Source organism: Temnothorax longispinosus, chromosome 8 (genome assembly GCF_030848805.1).
Source record: "Temnothorax longispinosus isolate EJ_2023e chromosome 8, Tlon_JGU_v1, whole genome shotgun sequence".
Lineage (NCBI taxonomy): Eukaryota > Metazoa > Arthropoda > Insecta > Hymenoptera > Formicidae > Temnothorax > Temnothorax longispinosus.
In genome coordinates this window covers 197,283-222,908 of record NC_092365.1, presented here as the reverse complement: position 1 = coordinate 222,908, position 25,626 = coordinate 197,283, and the positions used below count along the sequence as shown (strand labels likewise).

The following is a 25,626-nucleotide window of genomic DNA, read 5'->3' as shown; positions in this document are numbered from 1 at the left end:
GCTAATATAATATATTGCCTTAGACGTTATGATTTATATCGTATGAAGAGAAACATAAGATGTCACCTAAACCTACCTGTCGTTTGCTTTTAACTTTAACCGTAAAAAAAAACAACGGAGGAACTCTCAACACGTAGCACGTCAATATATCTTACGTGCTTAGCTATGGAGATATTAAAGCTGACTGAAGTACTGAATTAAATATCGGGCAAATATATTTTTAAAAGAGAAAATATGTCTTCGAAACATTTAGATTTTTTAGATATTCAGAACATTCTAGACTCAAAAATTGTCTGCAGATTTTGCATAATATTGATGATGACTCGAGATTCTCGTCATACACATCATTATACATATATTTAAAATGATTTGATATGTCAGGAGGGTCAGAAGACTCTGTCACAGTCAAATAATTTGGAAATTGTTTTCTATAGATCAATCGAATTTGACGTCGTGCGTCAGACGCGCGGATCTGACGGGTCATCCGCGAGTCACCCCCGGAACGAAGATGGGGACTGGGGAGACGGGGGAGTCGGGGGCCACCCTATGCTATCACACTTTTCCGGTGACGGCGGTGACGCTGTCGGTAGTGCCGGTGGCGTATCGTCCTCAGGTTCTCTCCGCGCAAGCTCCGTTCCTCAGGAGGGCTATTGATCCACGCCGACGCGACGATCGGACGGTAGCACGGTAGGTAGAGTGCCACGGACGTCGGGCCGTACGCCGCCCGTAAATAATCGTTCGGTGTGCCGTGGCGAACGGATTTAAGACGCAGATAAAGGCATAATCCTTTTCAGCATTCAGGGGTAGAGCAGCGTGCCCGAAGATGGTCGGCGGAGTGACCGAAGGTGGACCTCTCATTCGACCTGTCGAGCCCGGTGAGTGCCGACGACGGCGACGTTCCCACCTGACCTCCTTCCGGAACCACCCGTCCGCCGCTGCCGCCGTCGCCGCCGCCGTCGCCGTGGCCGTGGCGTTGCCGATACGATACCTTTCATCATCGCGGAATCATTACTGCAAGCGCGACCGCATCATCATCCACCGCGCACCGCGTTCGCGATAACGGACGAAATCCTTCCAATGGTGTCTGGAATAGAGTGGGCTGACAGCTGTTAGCCCTTGCCATGTCATTTCGCTCGCAACTGCGTTAGATCGTCACGTCCCTTGGGGAAACTGTTTCCCAACGCGTAAAATTCAATTTCACGTGTTGCGTCTCGCTTATATCTCTTCGCGGACGTGATCATCGTAGGAATATGGCTTTGATGCACACGTCCGCCGTGAAGAGCCTAGCGCTGGAAAATTTAGAGGCGTTACGCGTCAATATAGCCCAGGTCCCAACTAGTCCGACCACGGGACACGGGACCACGATTAAATCCATAGGATATCGGAATAATAAAGGCGCATAAAGAAAGCGCTGTCACGCGACATGTTTAGGGGGCTTAACTCTGCAACACGTGATCATTTTACTTTACTTTTCGCATGTTTACATTTCGCATCATCGAGAAGATACGTAAGGTATAGAGAGAAGTCCTACGTGCTCTCTAAGCACATCGTCGTATCCCTCGTTATCCCGCCCGTGTCGCGTTACACGCTGCCGCGCTGCTCGCAATAATATAAAATAGACGCGCACGTACAACAAAATCGAAATCGAAAGGTACACATGCGTCGTACGACCAGTGATCCCAGAGTCGCTTGTTCCGCGCACGCGTGGCGACGTTGGTTTCGATACAATACTCGGAGACAAAAAAAAAGACATTATATGATCCGTCGTTAAATTTTACAATCCGATCGGTCTAATCACTGCGTACGATTTTAGTCTCGACGGCGACGTTGGTGACACTATGCATCGGTGCCGCTTTCCTGTTATGCGCCGTCGCGATGACCTGGTGGCTTTGCCGACGGCGTCGCGAGCACACCAAGTTAAGCTCCGACAAGTCCCTGGCGTTTAGACCGCCACATCGGAAGCCGACGGCGGTTAAAAGTCCCGGCAGCACGAGCCACTATTTAAAGAAGAGCCCATCGCCGACGGGGCCAGCTAAGAGCCCGCCTGGTTCCGGTGGACAAACTCCCAGCCCGACGGGGTCACAGTCCTCAAACCCGGCGTCTCAGCCCAGAACACCGCAAAGCGCAGGTAATTTAACGTACGCCATAAAATGTGATACGTCGTAATAAAAGTCACCCCGCCGTCTCTTCATGAAACACACGTATCTCTGATTACACGTTACATTTATTATTGTATTAATAATATACTTTGCAGGTACGCCGGTACAGACGCCGGTCGAGGTCGCTGTGAATATTGAGAACGAGCGCGACAAGGCCGAGCTAGAGAACAACGAGAAGGTCGAGCGTGACAAGAGCCAATCAGCTGAAAACGACAAGGATAATCTGGGCCAGCTAGTGTTTAAACTGCGGTATCGAAGCGAGCAGAATGCGCTCGCGGTCACCGTGGTGAAATGCAAAGGGCTGCCAGCCAGAGGTCAGCAGAACGCCACTAGTGATCCTTATGTGAAGCTGCAGTTGTTACCTGACAAACAGCATCATGTGAAAACCAGAGTCCTCAGAAATACCAGGGACCCAGTGTACGATGAAGATTTCACGTTCTTTGGCATATCGCAGAGCCAGCTTCAGGTAAATGACCTGTACCCGTATCTACGTATTCAAATTCGTTCTCCAACGTCTCAATTAAACGTATTGTAAAGAATCTTTTTTTAAGAGAAGAATGACCTAGTTGAAACGTATAATTCCAGAAAATCAGCTTACACTTCATCGTGCTGAGTTTTGACAGATACTCGCGTGACGATATCATTGGAGAATTGACATGTGCATTATCATCAGTGCCCGGTTTAGAGGACGCGGATAATCAGGAAATATCTCTCTGTCGAAAAATATACCCCAGGAGCTTAAAGGTAAATATCTTGTATGTGTTCTGAAGATAAAAATTCATTTATACGTATCTAAAGAATACATAATAAAAATATATCTCATTGTTACATTTTTTATTAAGAATATAACTTCTCATATAATACGTCTTAATATAAAATAATTATAATTTTTGCCATTAAATATTCGCTATTTTTAGTTTTTTAATTATTTAAATAATAGGTTGGCCAATAAGTCCGTGCGGTTTTTTACTTATAAATGTTACTTATAAATAACCGCACGGACTTATTGGCCAACCCAATAGATTTGATATTTTTGTCGATGAAAAATCGACTATAAGATTTTTAGTGAAAAGGATATCCAAGAAAGAGAGAGATACAGCATTATCTATAAATAAATATTATTTTAAAAAATCTAGAAATATGAATAATATTTCTTCTGCTCTCTTATTTCTTTTTAGATACAGTCACAAGGGAGAGGAGAATTGCTGGTCTCTCTTTGTTGGCAACCTGTTACCAGCCGGCTGACGGTGGTAGTATTAAAAGCACGAAACCTACCCAAGATGGATGTGACTGGGCTCGCTGACCCGTATGTGAAAATCTATCTTCTGTACAACCAACAACGTATCGCTAAAAAGAAAACGCACGTAAAGAAACGTACGCTCAGTCCGGTATTTAATGAGTCCTTCGTCTTCGACATACCTAACGGTGCAGATGGACTCAACAATGTCAGCCTTGAGTTCATGTTACTGGACTGGGATAGAGTCACGAAAAACGAGGTAAATTTTATATCTATATATATGTATATACTTTAATCATCTAAAACGCAATATTTTATTTACTCCATTATTGTTTGGAATTTGGATCAATGTACGTTTTACGCAAATCAACTTCTCTATCAAGTCATATTTATAGACTATCCCAAAATTGGAAAATGTATATACCTTTCGCAGAAGATTCTTTTAGATTTAAATTATATTTTAAAGTTAGATTAATACTACAGATACCGTGTTAATAATTAGAAAATATCTTGATATTTTTTATAAGAAAAATTATTTCGGGATTGGCCAACAAATCTGTAGTTAGAAAAATATCCGATAATGTTGGGAAACTTTAGCTACGTCTCTGTATATGTGCATTTATATATGCACGCGTAGACGTGGCTGGAATGCTCAAGATGCACATACATGTGTACATGTGTACATATAACTAAAGTAAATATATACGTCTCATTTCTTTAAATTTACTGACGTGCAAAAATAAATCGAAAAATTTTGAAAGAATTTATGTAAGCTTATTTAACGTTGTTGTGTTTGAAACGAAATGTTTATCGAACGAAACTACTTTTATCAGCGATTAGCAATCGTAATAAATAAATCACGCGTAACACAATGTAATAATTTAGGTAATCGGCCGGCTAGAGTTTGGTGGACCAAAATGTCAAGGTTCCGCTGTAAACCATTGGAAAGAGGTATGCAGCTCACCGCGACGACAAATCGCCGATTGGCATAAACTGCGGGAGTAACCGGTCTCTGGCCCTACGTATCAGCCCGAGTTCTCGATCTCTGCGTTCTCCGGATTCCCATATCCTTCTCCACTGTAAAACCGATTCGATCCTTGAAGCCCTACGAGGTAGGGCATCTCTTTTGTAAACCTAATAGTCGATGTGTATTAGGCTTGAAACGAACGGTTCCACCCGTGATCGCTGTCATCATAAAAGACTTGAATTTATAAACATTCGCAAATTCCTTATTTACGATTCACACAAGCGGTGGGGGAACTCGTGATATCTTTTTAATCTTAAGATAAGCGCAATTTTAATCATGTTGCTTTGTCCGGGCCTATCACATCAATTTTCTATAATTTATTTATGTGTAATGAAATTTTTGTCCTGGAAATGGAAAATTATTTGTTAATGGATGTGATTATATAGATTGTCGCGGAACATGGTGACACGCGATTACGGGACAGCTTACAGGATGCTTTACGAGATATAAACGTATATAGACTTTAAGATTCCCGACCAGTTGATGACGAATCAAAGGGGTGTCGGTGTGTGCAAAGCGACCTACCAATCACTGGATACTGCATATAGATAAAAATGAAGCAAATATTCTTATCTCCTAGAGTGAATTGGACGGAATGCACTGGTACACTGGTGCGTTGGAAGTAATCTCACACAAAGTGACATAAAAGCATTATATACGTATAAAGTGTTATTGACTCATTGTCAATCAGACTCACTAAACAGTTCAACAAACAAAAATTCTTTTTTAAAGCTAATTTGTTATTTCACATTCGATTGCTGCTTAGCACGTCCATGACTGTTATATCTGCTGAACGTAGCTTACGCACTTTGATGAATTTTACATACTACTAACCGAATTCATTAGTTGGTGCGAAGAGAAAAGGAGGGAGAAAAATAGAAAGTAAGAGAGAGAAAAAGAATTTGCTTTATTTTATTTATATGATTCGCCATATTTGCTCGATCGCAGGACGCGTATCGTACATCAAAGGCGTACATTTTTACGCAATGACATAACTCTCCGGAGAGAGTAATAACAAAAGTTTGTAAAACTAGAAAAAAATTAAGATAAATCTCTAAATCTTTAACTTTTATTAATCCATACAGATGTCTGTGTAAAAGTCGCGACAGAGAGAGAGAGAGAGAGAGAGAGAGAGAGAGAGAGAGAGAGATAGAGAGAGAGATGGAAATACATTCACTTTATATTAAAATCTTTTTTTTTTCTTTGAATCGTTAATATCATGGGCTTTCAAACATCCGCGTCTAATAACAGTTATACTGTAAATTTCGCAATAAAATATTGAAATTACGATAAACCGACGAGTCTGTTTCGTTAATGCAAACTGCGAGCGAGCATGCGATATGCATCATTATTTCGAAGAGATTTGGCGAAGCTTGAAATGCTCGTATCTTCATCGAATCTGTCTAGCACTAAATACGGCTGATCATAGATTTCCTTTCACATCGTGTGTAATATACTGTCGCAGCAAGACCTACAGTAATATATTTCAAGTTCCGTGCGTCTTTCGTCTTTCTAGTCTCAATGAGGCAAAGATAAACGGGTGACTGTGCGTACTGTCGCAACAAGACTTAGAAAATTATAGAATCAAGTAAATCCGAACGTGCAATGTATCGGCGAATATACCGAAAGCAACCTTAAATCGTTTTATTCGCGATCGCCTTTCTATTCTCGCGATTAAGCGCTGATAAACGAACTATTATTGTTGCTTTTAAGAGTAGCTGGACTACGAATAGTCCCGGTCCGCATCGCGAATGTATATATGTAACTGACGAGAAAACGCGAACTGGTGAATTTATTTGACTCTTGCGTAATCGATAAGGGAAAATTTTATGTATGTTGTATGTATCTGTTACGAAAGCAATAAGATTGATTTTTTTTACTGCAACAACATTACAATACCGGACATCAAAACCGTAGTCCACGTCGAATTTTATTTTAATTGGGATGTTGCAAACGCGAGACTGTGCACGTCGATGTATTTCTTATTCTTAACACTTCTCCTCTCTTCAAATGTTCTTATTTCACATATGAAAAATGAGAATATTGTTTTGACATGTACAATAGCATTTTGATTCTATAATATATATATATATATATATATATATATATATATATATATATATATATACGTGCGTCGTTAATTGACGAATCAAGATATTAAAAAAATATGAGTGCTTAGTTGTAATTTCGTCATAAGATTGGCATACGTGGTATAATTAAAGTTTAGAACCGGACTCCACGTTTTTGATATTCGTTGTTGGCACGTGGCGCTTTAAAGGATCAATCTTATCGGTTTTACGACCTCTTGTACGTATCAAAAGTAGAACGGTTGGGATACACACTTTCTGCTCCTCTCAATTCACGTGCACATTAACATTAAAGTAACATTAAAGATGATTTTTCATTCTACCGTCAGCATGCTATATAGGTATTATTCTAATTCTTTTGCTAGTGCTAAGCCTGTGGATAAGACCGATTAACGTCCAACTTATAAACATAAAAAGATAGATTCAGTATTATATGTATTTGCGCAACATGCACACAGCCAATATTGATTGAATCTATCTTTTTATATCTATATTTGTAATCCAAAAATAGATGCTCGTAAATCGCAAGACAGCGTGATATTTGTTAGCGAACGTGAAAGTCAATAATCAGCAACGCATACGTAATGAATGCTTATTTTCTTATTATAATTCATCATTTCACAGTGCGAAATTTGCCCAATCTAAAGAACATTTTGTTTAATTGAATGTAAATATAGACATAACACATGTTGTATGTAATTATTAATGTAATTGTTTTATTATTATTACATTATCGTTATTGTATAGTTCTGATTTTTGGCTTCTTTTTATAAATATAAGATAAAAGAAAATCAATATATACTTTTTTTCTCATGACACCTATATATGAATAGGCAGTCTCAACTCTGCACATTATTTATTTCTTTTGTGATAATCTTCATGTTTACGCATGCAAAAATTTAAAGTAAGAGAGTGATAAACTTTCTCTTGAACATTTCTAAAACACAAATATCAAATTTAAAATAAAATTTTAATATGCGATAATGTGCTCTCTCCTATTAACGTCATGTTATCTCACAAGAATAATTGGTTTTAGTTGGGAATAATTCCGTTTAAAATAATAAAATTTGTTATATTGCAGAGAACAAATTTGTGCGTTTTCTATTTTCAAGATTTTCCATGTAAATATGTACGTTTTAGATATTGAATTGTAAATTGCAAAACAATATAAAAACGGAGAGAGAGAGAGAGAGAGAGAGAGTGCGTGCGTGTGTATACAAAATCTTTCTATAATTAGACAGCATATTTTTATCCTGGAAGTTCGGACAAATTTCACACTGCACTCTAGCTATGTTCCATCATACTTCCTTTATCGTTGTGAGGGATAGAAGAAGTGAAAGAAGGCGAGTCTATGACAGAAACGTTTCCAGATATCGCGATCGAAAGTATACAATGACGAGAAAGTCGCAATATATCACATAATGAGACTCAAGAGATACACCGAATAAGTTTTATGTACATTTTAACATAACGAACACGACACAACGTTGTCCTACACATACACACACACACATAAGAAACAAATATAATAAGTAGTACGTAGCGATACATAATATATGTATATCCGTTTATCATTTTCTTGGACCGTGAAGGCGTGAAGGCGATCGAATACGAGAATGATTTTTCATGCGAAGTCATTCTGTGAGGACGAGAGAATACCGATACATCAGACTATCTCGATATCGATAGTCCAGACTAATAGATCACGGATGAAAAGGCGTATTTATAGTTATTATTCGAATCTCATCTCAAGATCGTATCAGATGAGATATTCAGAATGGAGTTTTATATTTTAAGACGCGGGCGGGGTTCACGTCACTTCTAATCAATATTTTGATTGGAGATTAATTGAACGTGTGCTTAGCTAAAAGAAGTGAAACGATTATTCATTTCAAATTTTATTTGAAATTTAAAATATTGATTAAAGCAGCATTATACGCTTTTTTGAAAATAATCAAGTTTTTCAAAATTTAATCAATGTTATGAGAAATTTTTCTTTTTTTATGTTACGTAACATGTTAGCTCGAATCATTTCTAGTGTATTATTGGCATGTTGCATGGACATGTCATTCGTTCGATTTTGAAAAAGGCTATTTTTAAACAAGCACATAACATTGCTTTAATTAATATTTTGTACCTCAAATAAGGTTTCACGAGTACGTATTCTGCTTCTCAACTGAGATTTTAAGGCTGTGTGGTCAATAAAACATTAAAGTAAGCATCTCACGTAATGATTATTCCAAATCGTCATACGTATCCTGCTTTAAAAAAAAAGAATAAGTGATTTCAAAGTTATAACGGTGGTGGAATACGGATAAAGAACGTTCGATATAAAGTTCGCTTAAGTCAGACTTTCTATCATAGCGCGTTAATAACGTTCTCCTAAAATTATATATATATATATACATATAGACGGTATATACATAAAGAACACGTATCGTAAAATAGAAAAATAACTCTTTATTCATATTAGTATCAGAAAGGTCACGTGGCTCACATACAAAAATGCTTTATCAGGAATGAGCGAAATACGTCAGGCACATAATCGGTTTCGCAGATTTTAAGTAAATAAAGTTAGTAAAGCTCAAATGCGTAACATCTGCCTTCACCGATCTCCGCATTTACACATTGATCATATCTATCACGACGATTTTTTTACATATCGTACGACTTAATTCTTTGGATAAATATATAAGTTATATATGTTACACATATATATTGATATATACAGAAAAATATATAACGTGTTACACCGTTATAAATATAAATATTTGTACATCACCACTTAATGCGACAGCATATATAAAGATACGTGCATTTACAAGGACTGCATCCTTATTTGTTCGTCTTTCTAACAAATGCGCTACGTACACAGATTATTTTGCAAATAAGTAAATTAGAATAATCGCTCGCCGGTAAGCTTTAGCTTTGCACGTTGTAATCCTCACGTATGGCTAATTTCCTACGCATTTACATGGCAATTATTATTAAACAACACGATGGTTGAATATATCAATCCAAATATGATTTTTACTGTATGAAACAGCATAAAAAATGTTACATATATTCTATGTAAGTTACAGATTCTCATTGCTATTATAAAAAAACACGTGAAAGCCAGAAAAATAATTATATAATAAAATGATTATATCTATGGTTACTATTAATTTTCTTAAAAATTAATTTGTTATCGGATTATTATCGAATGGAAAAAAACCATATATATGGATATATATGCTTACACCATCAAACATACATACATTAATAATGGCAGAGCCAGATTGTCCACTTGATTTGTGCGTGCCTCGATCAACGATATTGATGCAGCCGCCAAGAGGCTTCTCAGCAGTAGATGGTACGTATCCATGAAACCTGGCAAAATATAAATAATCTAAAATAAGCAAAACAGTTTCATAAAAAAAAGGCGTTGGAAAGGAAGATATAAGAATCGAAATCTACCACAGCATGTTAGCGTGAGTATTACGCAAACTTGGCAAAATATGCATGCGACGGTGCCTTCGATAGTTTTTTCCGTGTCGAGCCACTTGTGTAAACCCCATCTGTTACCGACAAAGCTTGCAGCAGTGTCACCGATCCCTACCGTTAGCACGCCACTGAGTAATACCACTAGTGTCAAATTATTAGTTGGCATCCAAAGAGGTAACGATAAACCACACAACAGATATATAGGTGTTAATGAAAGCAAACAATCCTTTTCGTCGGCAAATGCAATAAATCCTTGCTGTAAAATCTCTCCTAAAGGCGGGACTTTTAAAAGTCTGATTACCTGAAAATAATTAACGATCATTATATCAAGCACATAGAAAATAAATAAAAGTTACATTAGACCATTAACAGACTTGTATAACAATAGAAAGTAATACGTGTAAGTACCTCAAGAGCAACAAATAGTATCAACATCACACCACTGGCAAGATACAATAGCAAAGGATCGTATATCATGCCAGGAATATATACAAATGTGGCTAACACATGAAAATTTTTTCTGGTTGAACTTGTAGCTTGTGATTTTGATGATATCTGATAGCGTAGGATAAGAATACTTAGCAGAAGACATATTCCCCAATACATGAATATTGCACGCTGCAACATACAAGAATAAAATACGACCGATGATTAAAGAATACTTATTTGTAATCTATATCCTATATATGATTCATCCATTTTAAAAGTAGCGTAACGTACAACGAACCATTATATCGTTACTTACCCTTTCACGACTGCCAAGAGCAAAAGAAACTATCCATACTATTGGATTTTTATCAAGAATAACGTAAAGTAACGGAAGAGTTGCGAAACACAAAAGGCTGATTATCGTTAAATAAAAGTATGTTGTGCTGCGGAGGATAGGAAAGTATCCACATAGGAAGCATATCGCGACTACATACAATATCGCAACCTGTAACATATAATGTATCAAGGAAAAAGTAAGCGACATTGTAACACGTAATTTTTGCCATTTATTACCTGCAACAAAACTGTGCTTATGTCACTGTCGTGAATTGGAGGTAAATGATATCGCAAGGGTAAATTGGTAACAGCCGACATCAAAAACAGGATAAAACTATGCGTAACCACCGTTGCCTCTCCAATTGTAAAGCAAGATGGAAAAACTGACATTAGTTGCAGAACGCCCCATGTGCCCAAACTTCCGACGGTCAAGCCCCATGTGACACTCGTCAATAGTCCTGTTCTTATTTAATATAAAAATATAATAAGAACTAGAGTCATACTATGCGATATATATAACTATTCAGCTCTACGTATCAACATGCATCTATCATTTATATGTATTCAACAGGTTTTCTCTAATGAAAAAATAATTTGCGGATTGATATACCTTTGTTAGCAGCAAGTAGAAATAGCACAGATGTTATAATCGCTGGTACAAAGTATACGGCATGAAAATCTTTCGCTACGGTCTGTTTCATTGAAAGCCGCACATAAAGGCATAGCGAACAGAGAACAAGACCGAAGCCTGTGGTTCCTACAAAGAGACATATTTCGGAGTAACTGCTCTCTTCTCTCAATATTGTAACTGCTGCACTCAGCCCGACTAAAACACCTAGCCATAATCCACTGCTCGCGTTTGGCCTACAAATGATAAATTCATAATATTTAAATCCAGCCTTGCTTAGGGCAACTTTGACCAAATTCTGATCAACACTTATCAAACAAGTGTACTATCTTGTTACAAATGTCTTATTGGCTTATTGTCATTGTCAGATTATAAGATTATAAGGCAATGTACGTGTTGCTGAAGCTATGCCAACCGAGACAAACGTACGTTCAATGACGCTCGCTGTAATTTTATAATAAAACGTAATAACCGCGATGAAAATCTCGTGGCAAGGTTAACTCGCTCTTGGGTTGAAGAACGAGTGTGTCGATGACGTACCGGTGCTGTATGCCGTTGCGTTTGACATTTCGCAATATATTTTCCTCGAGCTGAGTATACTGCGCGACCAACAACTCCATTCTTTCTCTCGGCTAGAAGAGATCGCTTCTCATAGCACTAGCGTGACGCCATCCACCACATCAACCACCATCAACGCACTTTTATGTTATGCGCTTTCGGTTTCGGTTTCAGGATTCAGGTTTCGGTCCCTTATTTACGGCTTGGCTTTCACTTGACCACGTCACCTCGAACGTCGAACGTTGAACTTGGAACGCGAAAAAGGTCGCGATTATAATAACAGTGCCGCTCGGCGCTCATCTACACACGTGTCCGTTTAAAATTGGAAAAACCAGTTTGTCAAATAGGAAGATCTCGATAACTCTGGCGGCATGATACTTACGAGAATGATTCATGGACGTATTTTATAAACTGCAGATGACAGCAAGAATCGACATATATCGGTATCGCTGCCCACGTGCAAGTTGTTATTAGAGAAATAGAGCAATCTAAAGATATTAAAACGATCAGGCAGTTCATTTAATGTTATTTGTACGTCGGCATATAGCACAGAATTAACCAAAAGTTAGGTTAGGTTCAGGTTTAGGTTAAATTAATTTGCATAAATTAAGTGAGTCAATAAGTAAAATTTGATTTTTAAATTTAGAACGTAAGAACATTACTCATAAAAATAAAAATGTAAAAGATAACGTTGGAATACATATATATGAAATATATATGTATATATATACGAACGCGAAATAGGATCGTTTATAGGATAAAAAACACTCAAAGTTATCCCGTACCTCAAAAAATAGAAAATTCAAGAAAACCATTGAATGTTTTGTTGAGGATAAAGTAAATGTATTGCTACACTACTCTTACATTTTACTCATTTAATTTTTATATTTATATGCTTATATATTATAACCAACATTTATATCTTCCTATTCGATATATATATATAAAATATCCCAGATTACATTCAAATAAATTAAAAGACATTATTTTTATAATTATAACTTTTCTGATTTTCTGATTGCAGTAATATTGTAACATTGAATTATATTGTCTTTTTCTTTTTGTACATTAAAACGAATAAATTTCTGTATGTCACAACTTAAAAAGTGTGTTCTGTAATGTATTGACAGTATTAAAAATCTACAACATATGTAGAATAAACTATAGATTTTAAATACATTTTTTGATATACGCTTTATCATATGGACATCATAACCCAATACGATCATAATGTGAAGAATTAAAAGTCTTAAAGATATTTTAAAAGTTATATGTATGTGGCTCTTGCAATCTTTTTTCATCAACTACGACAAGTACACAAGTTTATATAATTCACGTATATACTCTGATATAATAATGTAACTTTAAATATAGAGCTATTTACGTTGTACCTATTTTAAATATCTTGTAACAAAGAATATAGCTAAATAAGCATATATTTTTTTAGGCTCTGTGACGTTTAGCAAACGCTATCAAGCCATTAGTCGATGAATCATGCGTTGTAACATTTTCTGCGCTAACCAGTTCGGGTTCAATGGCTTTAGCTAGCTGTTTTCCCAACTCCACGCTATATATGAAAACGTTATTATTATTATTTTTCTTTTTTTTTCTTTAGAGACGTGTACTAAAGAATTTTCTATATAGAAACTTTATGTTTCATGAAGAAATATAATTTTTTTTCTTACCCCCATTGATCATATGAATTGATATCCCAAATAATGCCTTGTACAAAGATTTTATGTTCATACATGGCTGAAAAAATAGAGTTGCAAAAATTTAAACGTATCACATATAAATATGGTTAAATATAAGTATAATATATAGATTAATGTCCAGTTAATTATATGATGCACGCAGCAAAGAAATAATTGCGAGAAAATAAGAAATGATTCATGAAAAAATAAGTAAAATTTGTGGAATAAAATGTTTTCGATTTGTTGCATAACTTTCAAGAAAAGTTTCAGATATGAAAACAATATGTATCGATTTGCTTATAAGTTGACACTTATTTTTTACAAAGAATATTTATATCACCATGTGATTTGCCATATACTTTACACACAATATATCATCATTATGTATAAGAGATATTTACCAATCAAAGCACCAAGAATAAAAGGTGTTAATTTCTTTACTACAATGCTGTTTGTAGGTCTGTTTCCTTCAAACAACTTATGTGGTAGTAATAAGTCCACTTGTTCAGCGCTCAACCCTGATTTTTGCAACTCTGCTCGAGCCTCTTTTTCATTCTTGCCTTTCATTAAAGCTTCAGTTTGCGCAAAGAAGTTAGCAAGTAAAATCGTGTGATGTGGAACAATCTACAATAAATAAAACTGTATAATAGCAGACAAGTCTACTGGATACGGTAAGATAGCTTACATCGAGAACATTATTTACCTGATTTTGAGATTGAACAGGAATTATAAAATCTGCTGGTACAAGTCTTGTACCTTGATGCAACAACTGATAGAATGCATGTTGTCCATTAGTGCCTGGTTCTCCCCACACAATCGGCCCTTACAAAAATAATAGATTTTTATTAATCAAGAATCTATATATTCTGTATATTGTAGAACATACCAGTGGAATACGTTACGCTTCTCCCAGAACGAGTAATGTATTTTCCATTACTTTCCATATCGCCTTGCTGAAAGTAAGCTGCAAATCTGTGTAGATATTGATCATATGGTAATAATGCATGTGTTTCAGCCTTATAAAAGTTATGATACCATATGCCAAGTAAAGCCAATATGACAGGAGCCTAAAAAGATTAAGATAGATCATTAATTTAGTTCATGACTCGAGTAATTTAAATCTAGCGTAAAGAAATGTCTAATTAAAGATCGAAATATAGTTTTAGATATGTATCCATTGATATGTCTTTCGGCTACGTCCTATAATTTCGTATATTCAATATACTTACATTTTGCTCTAAAGGTGCTGTGCAAAAGTGTTGATCCATAAAGTGAGCTCCACTTAAAAGCTTTTCAAAATTATCAAAACCAATTGACAAGCAAATTGATAAGCCAATAGCTGACCACAATGAGTAACGCCCACCAACCCAATCCCAGAAACCAAACATGTTTTTAACGTCAATGCCAAATTCTTTAACCTTTTGCTCATTAGTAGATAATGCTACAAAATGGCGGGCTACTGCAGCTTCCTGAAGAATTTTGTATCATCGCATTAGAGAAGAAATGATACATATATATATATAATTTCTTTTTTAACATAATCAGTACGCTGAAACTCGTGCGCTTACATCTTTTAACATTTTCAAAAGCCACAGTTTGGCGGTAGTTGCATTCGTTATGGTTTCCTGTGTTGTAAATGTCTTGGAAGCTATTATGAACAAAGTTGTTTCGGGATTTAACTTCTTAAGAGTTTCAGCTATATGAGTGCCGTCTATATTACTAACAAAGTGAACTCTAGGTCCAATGCTGTATGCTTTTAAAGCTTCGGTTACCATAAGTGGACCCTATTGGAATATAAATAAGTATTAAATCTTAACGTACTATCTAACCGTTACAGGGAGAAAAAAAACTTTTGTCTGACGTACAAGATCAGAGCCACCAATTCCAATATTAACAACATCTTCAATAGGTTTACCAGTGAATCCTTTCCATTGTTTTGTCAATATCTGTAAACAGACATATTTCAAGACATACATCTAGAGAAAACGAACGATAAACTTATCTCTTACCTCATTTGTAAAACTTTTCATATGTTCCAACACTGCATTAACATCAGGCATCACGTCCTTTCCATCCACTAATATTGGTGTCGTGCTTCTATTACGCAAGGCAATATGCAAAACTGCTCTATTCTCAGTGAAATTGATCTTTTCGCCACTAAACATGGCATTTCTCGCAGCTTCGATTTCCCGTGCACGAGCCTACAAAATTATATAACGAGATAGTATAATGAGATTGAAATGTTCAAAAATATATGAAAATACTTTTACATAAATAAATTCTAAATACCAGGTTAAATAATAATCCAAGTACTTGTTCATTAATCTTATTCTTGGAATAATCCAATAAAATCGGTCCATCTTGTGGGGTAGAGAGCTCCAAGCTGTTTTACACACAATGAGAATAATTTTTAATATACTTTGCAGAACCAATGCAAAAATGTAGAACCATTTGCGATATTATAATGATACAAAATAATTACCTAGGAGCATGCATTATTTTTTATTACGTTTAATAGAAAAATGGTTAAATGTTTATCAATTATCATTATAAAATTCTATGTATAATAGAAAAACACGCGTCAAATATTTTAAAATAGTTTTTCTCACGCGTCGAATAAGTAACCTTTTTAAAAGGTCGTCCCAAGGTCACTTAAAGTAGAGACTTACCTAAATTTTTCGAAACGTTTAGAATCCTCCTGAAACATATTATATATGTTGATCTTCGAGCCATTGCTGTCAAAGTATTGTTGCAGCTGTTTCCATGCAGGGTCAGTCAACAAATCCGTCTTGGATTTCATTTTCCAGTTTAAAGAAAGCCGCGCGTGAAAAATCTGTTAACCACTGTTACCAGTGACCCTATCCCGTATCTTTCGTAAAGACAATCTGTCATTGTGGTTAAAATTTCATGTCGTCAGGTGTCGCAGTCGGCAGTCGGCGCGACTGCTAGCATAGCATAGATATTAGAATATAGAGATGAGGCATGGCACGTATTTTCCGTACAAGTGTGATTGGTTGGATCCAAAGGTAAGAACCAACCACATTCTATTGCTACTTAGGGCCCGGACACACACTTTTTCGTAACAGTAAAGTTTCGACCAATCGCGTTGCTTGAATCGGGAACGTACGGCCGTACGTAGCAACGCGATTGGTCGAAACTTTACTGTTACTATTACGAAAAAATGTGTGTCCGGAGCTTTAGCAGCTGAGCCTGGGTTTACATGGAGCGTATTTCGCGCAATGCGTAACTAACACAACCAATTGGAGATCAGAGTAAAGCCCGGTGTCCACGATGCAAGAACTGGGTCCAAGTTTCGGTTTAAGCCAATGAAACTGCTACTTTTCTGTAAGAGCTGCAAGTTTATTGGTTTAAATCGAAACTTGGACACAGTTCTTGCATCGTGGACACCGGGCTTTATGTCCGGTGTCCACGATGCAAGAACTTGGTCCAAGTTTTGGTTTAAGCCAATGAAACTGCTGCTTTTCTGTAAGAGCTGCAAGTTGATTGGCTTAAACCAAAACTTGGACCAAGTTCTTGCATCGTGGACACCGAGCTTTATGCTAGGGCTACGGTCAACGTGACGCTACAAATGCTTTAGAGCGTTCTTCTTCTCCTTCTTTCTTCATTGAATGATTAATCCATTGGGTCAAAGGAGAGGAAACGAGCGAAAACGAGCGACTGCTCACGATTGCTAGGCTAGCGGAGTATCGGCTGAACGCAGCCATTATAAATGAATGAAAGAAACAATCGCTAGATTAAATATTATATATATGTACATATATAGGTAACGCCAATAACGGCCGGATGTCGGCGGGTGATGAATATTTTGCGATCCATTTATTAAAAATATGCAGTAACTTCACATCGTGTATGCCATTACTTTCAGTTAGAGTAGAATATGACACGATAATATATTATAATATTGTCCTCTATCTACGCAGGCTGTCCTCGAGACGCTTCTAGCACACATAATTCTTTCAAAATATACCTATGTACGTTATCCTGTGTTCATCGTTTACAAAAGATATCAAGTTCATTCCTCTCGAGACATTTGTTGGTATAATTTTGAATTTCTAACTAGAATCTCATGGACTTGACTCCTACGGATAAAGATATTTTTATTCTTTTGGTCGGTTATTCGTAAATGTGCTGCAAACTCGCGGAAATTTGCATCAGGAATCATCAACGATGGCACACCACGCTTACGGCTTACGGCATTACGGCTTACGATACAGAGTTTTTTATCAATTGAGGAGAATCGTACGTACTTGCTTGCGATGTAACATAAATAACACGAAACACAGTGTCATTCGCGACAACAAATTCACATAGAGTGCACAGGCTACACGCTACAGAGTGGTTTTGCAATCAGTTGTATTAATGGTATTAATTAAGGATCTATGGATATATATCACTTGAGACAAGATCGACTCCAATTTAAAAAATAAGAGAGCGAAATAGAGAGAGAGAGATAACACGCGAAGCGTATGTCCAAGTGCACAACTATACATATATCGTTATAATTTTGTAATTCCTTAAAAAAATGTTATCTCTCGAGAATCGCCTTCAAAACAAAAAACGGTAAAAAACAGTGAAAACTGCCGTTGCGAATGTTTATCTCAAAGTTTATTCGCAAAGATCCTTAATCGTGTGAAACGTGCGTGTTGCATTGTATATCGAAGACGGTAAACTATTTAAATTACATAAAGGTACAAGCGGCAAAGCTCTTAGCTAGAGCGCAAACTTTTATAAATATCTAATGTGGAATATCGAATTTGACAATTTTATCTCTCGACATATTTAATGCGGCGCGGCACGGCACGGCGCGGCGTAAGAACAAGCATAACGTAGAGCTCAATATAAATATGCAGGATGTAGCAAAATTATGTGTATCAAGTATCAAGTTACACGTAAAAAGGAAATTTATTACACGTGGGGGATTGCAATATAATTGGCGATTGCAAACTATTTGCCCCAAATTCCAATACATCTTCCACTTGTGCTCTTTTTACGAAACGCACCATTTTTCACGCACTTTTTATTTTACGCTTAACCAATTCACACACACACACACACACACTTGATGTTTTTATGTTAGTTGGAAGATTACACAATTTGAATACAAAGAATTTTACTTGATTCACACGACACACGTGCTTTTCATTTTTGTATAATACCAACATTTCTTTGGGAAATTTTAATACGTTTGAAAAACATGAATAGTATACATATGTATTGCGAGCCAAGTTGAAAGGAAAATGTTACTCGTTGCAATCATCTCCTTTTTCTTTCACGAAAAAAAAAACAGCAAAAACAACGAAATATTGGCCGTATAAACATCCTGCATTTTACGTTAAACTCTCTCATGCACGCGATGAATATAATATTCTACTACGATAATTGGCCAAAAACCTGTATCGCTCTTGCTACTAAGAGAATAGCGATGCAAGTTTTTACAAAATGCGCCTTCTCTTCGATTTTGGGAAGGCAAAAAAAGAGAAATAGGAAAAGTATGTGTTACAAATTCATACATTTGTCATTCACGGAGAAAATGGAATTAGCTGAAATAGTATACTATAGATTTTTTATAGAAAATCGAATCGCCCTTGTGTGTCTGGATACGTAGAAAAGTAAATCGAGCACACAATCGTATATTTAATATTACACAAGCGATGAGCGATACGTTGAAATCGAGTATGTTGAATTTCAGATGTAGAATACTGCATAATACAGAATAACACGTTGTGCATCGTCGTAAGATTTTTCGTAACTTGATTTCAAATTAATATCATAGCAAATCTAAACCATCTAAACACAGATCTTTCCGTATCTTTCGCACGAGTATACGAGTGCCAAACAAATAGCTCAACGTGGCCTAATAGAGAGAAACTGCGTGTATACATATTTTTTTCTCTTTATGATGCATCGTCCGCATCGCATAAATGCAATTCGTTTAACTAGGTTCAAACGACGAACACGATCTTTCTCTTATATTAGCTAGAACAAGGGCACGGGTAATATGCGAAACGTCCTCTGACGATTGTTATTTTCTCTTTGAGAGAGAGAAGAGAGAAAGAGGAAAACGAGATAGGAGTATATTAGTGAAAGTGTACACCTCATCGATAAAATATATGTAAACAAAGTTAGTACGTTAGTACTGTTAGTATATTAATCAATTAATGTTAGATCAAAGACATCGATAAATCTCGTCGTCTTAATCATCTATCAAGAATATATTTTACCTCGGGATATCCTATCGACAGAAACGGGAATACTATTATGTGGTTCGCATTATCGTTTGAAAAAAAAAACACACGTGGACGCCTCGCAAAAATCTGATTATGGCACGATGATCAATCGATTACCTTCGATTATAATATAAGCCGATTACATCGGATTTTTCGTCGAGAATTATTAACTATTCTAAATATGTATATATGTGTTTGTGTTGTGTACGCTTTCTCGTATTGACTACTCATCGGATTAGAGAAAGGTTTGCGCCTAAAGAAAGGTGCTAAATTCTTAAAAATATAGATTGATATTTCTTTCATTTTTGAGATTATTGAATTTTTTAATTCAATTGACGCCTCAGAAACGATATCGATTAACGTTTTCTTTTAGCTAGTTTATAGCAGCTATTTTAGAGCCGGCAATGTATCTTGAATAAAATTTCTGCTGGATGATGATAGAATTTATCAAGTTTATACATTCAATCGCTAAATACTTTCTTATTGGTTATTTCATCTCTATTATCATCGTCATCATTATTATTATTATTAATTTCTGGGCGGGGCGGGGCGGGGCGGAGAGACTTTGACTTTTCTTTTTGTACTGATTTACTGCATTAAGCATTTTGGGAAGACTTTTCTGTCTAATGATTTGATACATCTACGCGATTTTCCTTCTCTCAATAACAGCAGATACTTAATGGAGAAATATTATTTACATGTGTGTGTACATATTGTACATCCTTAATTGTGAAATGCTGTTAATCGTTAAATAAAATGTTGTCATTAAATGCGTAACGAATGCATATAAATATTTATTTAAAATGATGAGCAACGTGAATAAAAAACGATAAATCTGTTCGCTGTATACTAATACATATACAACTTTAATACCAGATCTCTTTAGTAGTCACAAACTGAGAAACATTACGTAACTCTAAACTAAATTCTATAAATGGCATATAAAAAAAGCATTTTATTTAACACAAACTATCGTTTCTATTAAAATATTAAAAAAACTAATGAAGAACGAGGGGTAATATGTGCGCGCGCGCGCGCGTATGTGTGTTATATCTATAATTCGCACATATAGTATAGTACGCATCAAGTTACTGTGAAAAATAATATCGAACTTTTCGATCAGATCATCCAGTTTTCTTTACTAGTGAGTCGATATCGTACAAATTGGCACTTGTTCAGCTTGCCGGAAAATACCGTTTTTTCGCATTAATGCTGTGAATTCCGATGCGTGGTCAACCGAGAATATGTATCGCGCGTCGATGTAATACGGTCAAGCATTCTCTTCAACGTGCGCTCGCGTGGCGCACTTTCCTCTTCTTTTTGTGTTTCACGACGATATAGAAACTCTTTTCACGACTATTATTCACATACGTGACTCTAAATATGTACAGCGACTACAGGTAACGGCAAACCGCACGTCCTGAATCGCGTTAAACATCTATTCCTTCATTTTCCCTTTTGTTAAATCACTTAATTATGTTGAACACAATGATATCGAAACGCTCTTAATCATATCGATTACAGTTAAACTTTGAATTTCCGTATTGATTAACTAGTGGCTATTGAGTTGTGTATTGTGTTCTGACGGGACAAGTGGAATGCATAAACTGATTGTTGAGATAGCACAAATAATATTCTTACGAAACTTGAAAAAATCTCATTCCGAGTAACTCAATTTGCTCGTTCTTTAGAGTAAAACAAATGTACCGTAACACGATAATTGTTGAACAATCGAAAAGGGAATAATAAGTTATATTCGCGTGTTTTTATCTAGGCTGAAATAAATCAAGTAGAATACTTTTACATTCATTTTAGGACATTATTCGTCAAGAAGTATCGAACACGTTGAACACGAGAAATTAATGTCTCTCGAGTGATTTTTGTCGCGTGTATTTTACTCTAAAGTCGTCCCCGTTCTCGCGTGTACTACAAATTACAATTAAGACAAGATACGTCTGTGTCTGCGTGCGTGTGTATATTTATTTAAATATCTTGTCTTAAAATGTATCGAAACAAGAAATTTGTTATAATTTGTCGAAAAATATTCTAAAAAATATTTCACGGTTGTATGGAAGAGAAGCAGAATGGATTTTTTTGTTTTGGCAGTGATTTTATTAGGCTTATTTCTCATTTGATATATGTTTGTTATCAATTTTGTGTATCGTTAATCAGGATCCTCGCGTATAATTCATCCAATGTCAGTGATTTCCTTTCTTAAATTTCCCGTCTTCTCGTTTTGTCGTTTTTCTAATTTACTTGGTGTGGAAGAGCGAATAGTTTCTGGTATGCAGTAAAATTTGTTACTTGATAAAGATTTACATCTATGGGAACGAGCGAACATTGTTTATTTATTGAGAGCCTTTACTCCTCTTTTCCACTACCTACTTTCATTTACTTTTTGGTAAATAAAAAATAAAATACGTCATACATCTTTTACATCGTGTAAATGTCTCGCGTCACTTTATGCATTCCAATAGCAAGCGGTCACAATTGCATTACATTCTTATAATCGTTTCTATCTTAGGCACGGCCATGGGCAGTGCTACTTTTCGCAAATTTAGAAAGCGATCAATACTTATAATTAGAACAATAAAATCTATCGAAACCTTTAAAGGATTGTCGCGGTTTTGTCTGTGTGGGTGTGTGTGTGTGTGTGTGTATTTTTTGTGTAACCAATTTATAATTCAAGATTGCTCGTTAATCGCCCATTCTCTAAATCACGATTACATCGGTATCACACCAAGGAAATGCAACGTTATCGATGCACACGTACATATCGTGTTTAAGATAAGAAACGTGCGAGTACGACGCAACTTGAATGGATTTATTTGCGCGATAAGGGATAAAACAAGCGTGCCCGCTGGCGTGTGCGGCGTTGCTTCGACCGGACTTGAGGTAGAGCACAATTCGGGAAAGAGGAAAAAGCGGAGAGTCGGTGTCGTCGATAGATGATAGAGTAGCAGAGAAACCTTTGGCAGTATAGATTTTGCCTTTCTTCAAGTTTTCTTTTAATCTGTCCCAAGTTTATTCGCCTGTGGTCGCCGTTCTTGAATTCACATCGCTCATGAGCATATTACTTTGCTCCTGGTATTTTCCCCAACACCTGTACGCGTACAACAATATTACTTGCGTTAATGGTCTGCGAGAGTTTACAACTGTCCAACAACTTTTGCTCAAGCATAAGAATCGTTAAAATACACACTATTCTGGCACACTGCCTACTACAGCTGAATTTATTAAGAGACGAATGTGAGAAAGGAAAAAACAGAAACAAACTTTTACTTTAGAACTTACCTTGGAAAGATCTACACCAGTCAGTGCTTGTACAGCTGGAGGTACTTGCCCAACGAGACGCGTAAGTTCTCCGCTGGTCGCGTCGCTCCCGCCGAGAAGCACAATTTCTTCCGTTCTCGCTAACGGTGCCGCGACCTCGGCTGCGATCTGACAGAGAAACATTATCGTCCTCATTATTATCGATACTAACGCGCACGCGTTACGTTACACGGCGTTAACAAAATGCAGGAACAAACGCCGCGCGCTCACCTTCGGCAAGGCATTCAAAGTGATGTTGAGTATCGCCGCTTCGCCGTACTTTTTGTAAATCGCGGCTTTCATCCGCATGCGTTCGGCCTCTGATACACCGACGGCCTCTAGAGCATGAGCCTCGGCCTCTCCGATCAATCGAATCTTCTCAGCCTCGGCTTTCGCGGCGTTCACAGTTTGAGTTCTGTAAGTGGCGGTGTTTATAAACATGTTGTCGAAAAGAGCAAAGAACGTGAAAAGGAAAGAAGGAAAAGGAAGACGCACAACGTCCTCCTCGAGTAGCTTTGTCACGAAAATTCTACCTCTTTCCCTCGGCAATTCTTCCCATTTTATAGAATTCAGCTTCGGCTGGTAATCGCACTGTGCTCTGGAGCTCATGCTCCTTTCGACGGATCTCCTGTTCCTCGACTTCGATTTGTTTGCGCCTCTCCACAACGTCTATCTGTATCTCCTCGTTTCGTATTCGCTGTTTTATCTTTGCCGCTTGAAGTTCGTAAGCTAACTGGGCCTCGGCTTTCTGAAGACACGCAGAATAAAGTAGAGCACGGTACGTGAGCACGCGTGACTTTGTTAAAAATATATCGATCGCGTATTTCGCAAAGAACAAACTTACCGCTGTATTTACTTCTTGATCGAAATGAGCCTTCTGCAATTGGTAGAGTCTTGCGTTGTCCTCTATCTTTGTGTCGGTATTGTATTTTATATCCATCGCCGACTTTTCGCATTCCGCTTCCTATCGTGGAACAGGGAAAACATTTAGATATCGTGAGAGTGCGTTAACAAACTGATAAACAGAACTATACGTCCTGCTCAATATCAATATTCTTTTGGCTACGTGGCTACGTGGAATCGATTGTTTCTTCCGACTAAATGTACGGGACCTACGCGAGAATATTAAGAGATCTTTCTCGAGAAACACTTGTCATTTTCGTGCCAACACAAGAGCCAAGACATACCCTAATACCGGCATCTCGATTTGCTTCGGCGACCCCTACATCAGCGTCTCTTTTAACAGCGGCCGTCTGGGCTTTGCCGAGCGATGTTAAATATTGAACCTCATCGTAGACATCCTTTATCGTAAACGAGAGGATCTCGATGCCCATGCGACCGACGTCCGGCGCGGCGACTTCTCGCACGAGAGCCGCAAATTGATCACGATCCTTGTAGACTTCCTCCACGGAGAGAGTTCCTGAGGAAAAACCATCATTTTCTTCCAACCATTTTCGTCCTCCATCGAAAGCTTTAACTGTAGCTTTAATTAACTCAATTGACGGAACAAAATTTACTAGTTTTGCGCATATTTTGAAACAATTTTCTTGTTATTGTTGAATACGATATGATTTAATACGATAAAAATATAAATGGATGTAAGTATTTGGAACTTGGCTCATATCTAAATTACATTCTACACATACATTATAGACATTTATACAGACACTACAGACATTATAAATTATTCATCGTTTAACGAATATTAATCTAATGTTAATCTCGAAAGTTTGATTATATAATATGTAGGAACGCGTACCAAAAAAGTTATTACAACTGTGGCGTGCATTTATTAAAATGTTTATTATATTATATATTACAATAATTTTAATGGTAACTTGTAATCCGGGTTAATAAAAAAGAAAAAGCTAATTAGCTCTCAATCGTCGAGAGATTGCGGGAGGATCGAAAGAGAGAATGGCGTTACCTGTTAATTACTATGATAATATCTAATAATAATGAAGTAAAATAAAGTGACCAAAGAGAGAGAGAGAGAGAAAGAGAGAGAGAGAGAGAGAGAGAGAGAGAGAGAGAGAGAGAGAGAGAGAGAGAGAGAGAGAGAGAGAGTGCGTGCGTGTGCGTGCGTGCGTGCGTGTGCGTGTATGAGCGAGTGAACAAACGTACCCAGTATAGCTCGAAGATGACCCTCTAAGGTGGATAGGATCGTGGACTTGATCTCGTGAACGCTCTTTCCGAGAAACTGTTCACTGGCAGTATGCAACAATTCGTCGGCCTTCATGATTTTGCACTGCGCCACTCCAGTGACCGTCAGCGGCACCCCCTGCGCCGTTTCTACGCTCTCGCACACCGGGTTCAGAGTCATTACCTCCAGCGACAAGCGCTGTACGTCGGTGACGAACCACCAGGTGAACGCGTATCCGCCGACGATGGTCCTCTTTCTCATAGAGCCGCAGCATCCTCCTGT

General features: G+C 37.1%; 4 protein-coding genes across 5 annotated transcripts in view; 1 reads left to right on the top strand and 3 right to left on the bottom strand.

Annotated features, from left to right (window-relative positions):
• Window positions 1-545: 545 nt before the first annotated feature.
• On the top strand, window positions 546-8,729 carry Syt4 (Synaptotagmin 4). The gene is made up of 7 exons (XM_071785878.1): window positions 546-687; window positions 795-875; window positions 1,814-2,128; window positions 2,255-2,625; window positions 2,745-2,903; window positions 3,338-3,655; window positions 4,282-8,729. The coding sequence occupies exons 2-7, from the start codon at window positions 824-826 to the stop codon at window positions 4,399-4,401; spliced, it is 1,335 nt and encodes a 444-aa protein (XP_071641979.1). The 5' UTR covers window positions 546-687; window positions 795-823; the 3' UTR covers window positions 4,402-8,729.
• Window positions 8,730-8,950: 221 nt separating this feature from the next.
• On the bottom strand, window positions 8,951-13,058 carry Dolk (Dolichol kinase). 2 transcript variants are annotated; one of them, XM_071785876.1, is made up of 7 exons: window positions 11,930-13,058; window positions 11,372-11,625; window positions 10,999-11,219; window positions 10,742-10,930; window positions 10,405-10,614; window positions 9,970-10,297; window positions 8,951-9,882 (listed from the first exon to the last, which is right to left on the bottom strand). In XM_071785876.1, exons 1-7 carry the CDS (start codon window positions 12,007-12,009, stop codon window positions 9,749-9,751), a joined length of 1,416 nt encoding a protein of 471 aa, XP_071641977.1. In that variant the 5' UTR covers window positions 12,010-13,058; the 3' UTR covers window positions 8,951-9,748. The 2 variants fall into 2 exon arrangements, with proteins under 2 accessions (XP_071641977.1, XP_071641978.1); XM_071785877.1 differs by having other exon boundaries at window positions 11,819-11,946.
• A 145-nt stretch (window positions 13,059-13,203) lies between these two features.
• On the bottom strand, window positions 13,204-16,576 carry Pgi (glucose-6-phosphate isomerase). The gene is made up of 11 exons (XM_071785875.1): window positions 16,311-16,576; window positions 15,931-16,024; window positions 15,651-15,842; window positions 15,507-15,587; window positions 15,210-15,425; window positions 14,871-15,110; window positions 14,528-14,708; window positions 14,345-14,463; window positions 14,043-14,265; window positions 13,633-13,699; window positions 13,204-13,514 (listed from the first exon to the last, which is right to left on the bottom strand). The coding sequence occupies exons 1-11, from the start codon at window positions 16,439-16,441 to the stop codon at window positions 13,391-13,393; spliced, it is 1,668 nt and encodes a 555-aa protein (XP_071641976.1). The 5' UTR covers window positions 16,442-16,576; the 3' UTR covers window positions 13,204-13,390.
• An 887-nt stretch (window positions 16,577-17,463) lies between these two features.
• The window catches only part of Flo2 (flotillin-2), a 70,305-nt gene continuing 62,142 nt past the window's right edge, over window positions 17,464-25,626 (bottom strand). Inside the window, exons 3-9 of the mRNA XM_071785591.1 lie at window positions 25,326-25,622; window positions 24,389-24,621; window positions 24,046-24,165; window positions 23,735-23,949; window positions 23,433-23,616; window positions 23,184-23,330; window positions 17,464-22,992 (exon numbers count right to left, since the gene is read on the bottom strand). Of these exons, the coding sequence (XP_071641692.1) occupies window positions 22,963-22,992; window positions 23,184-23,330; window positions 23,433-23,616; window positions 23,735-23,949; window positions 24,046-24,165; window positions 24,389-24,621; window positions 25,326-25,622 (1,226 nt within the window). The 3' untranslated portion in view covers window positions 17,464-22,962. The remainder of the gene's footprint in view (window positions 22,993-23,183; window positions 23,331-23,432; window positions 23,617-23,734; window positions 23,950-24,045; window positions 24,166-24,388; window positions 24,622-25,325; window positions 25,623-25,626) is intronic.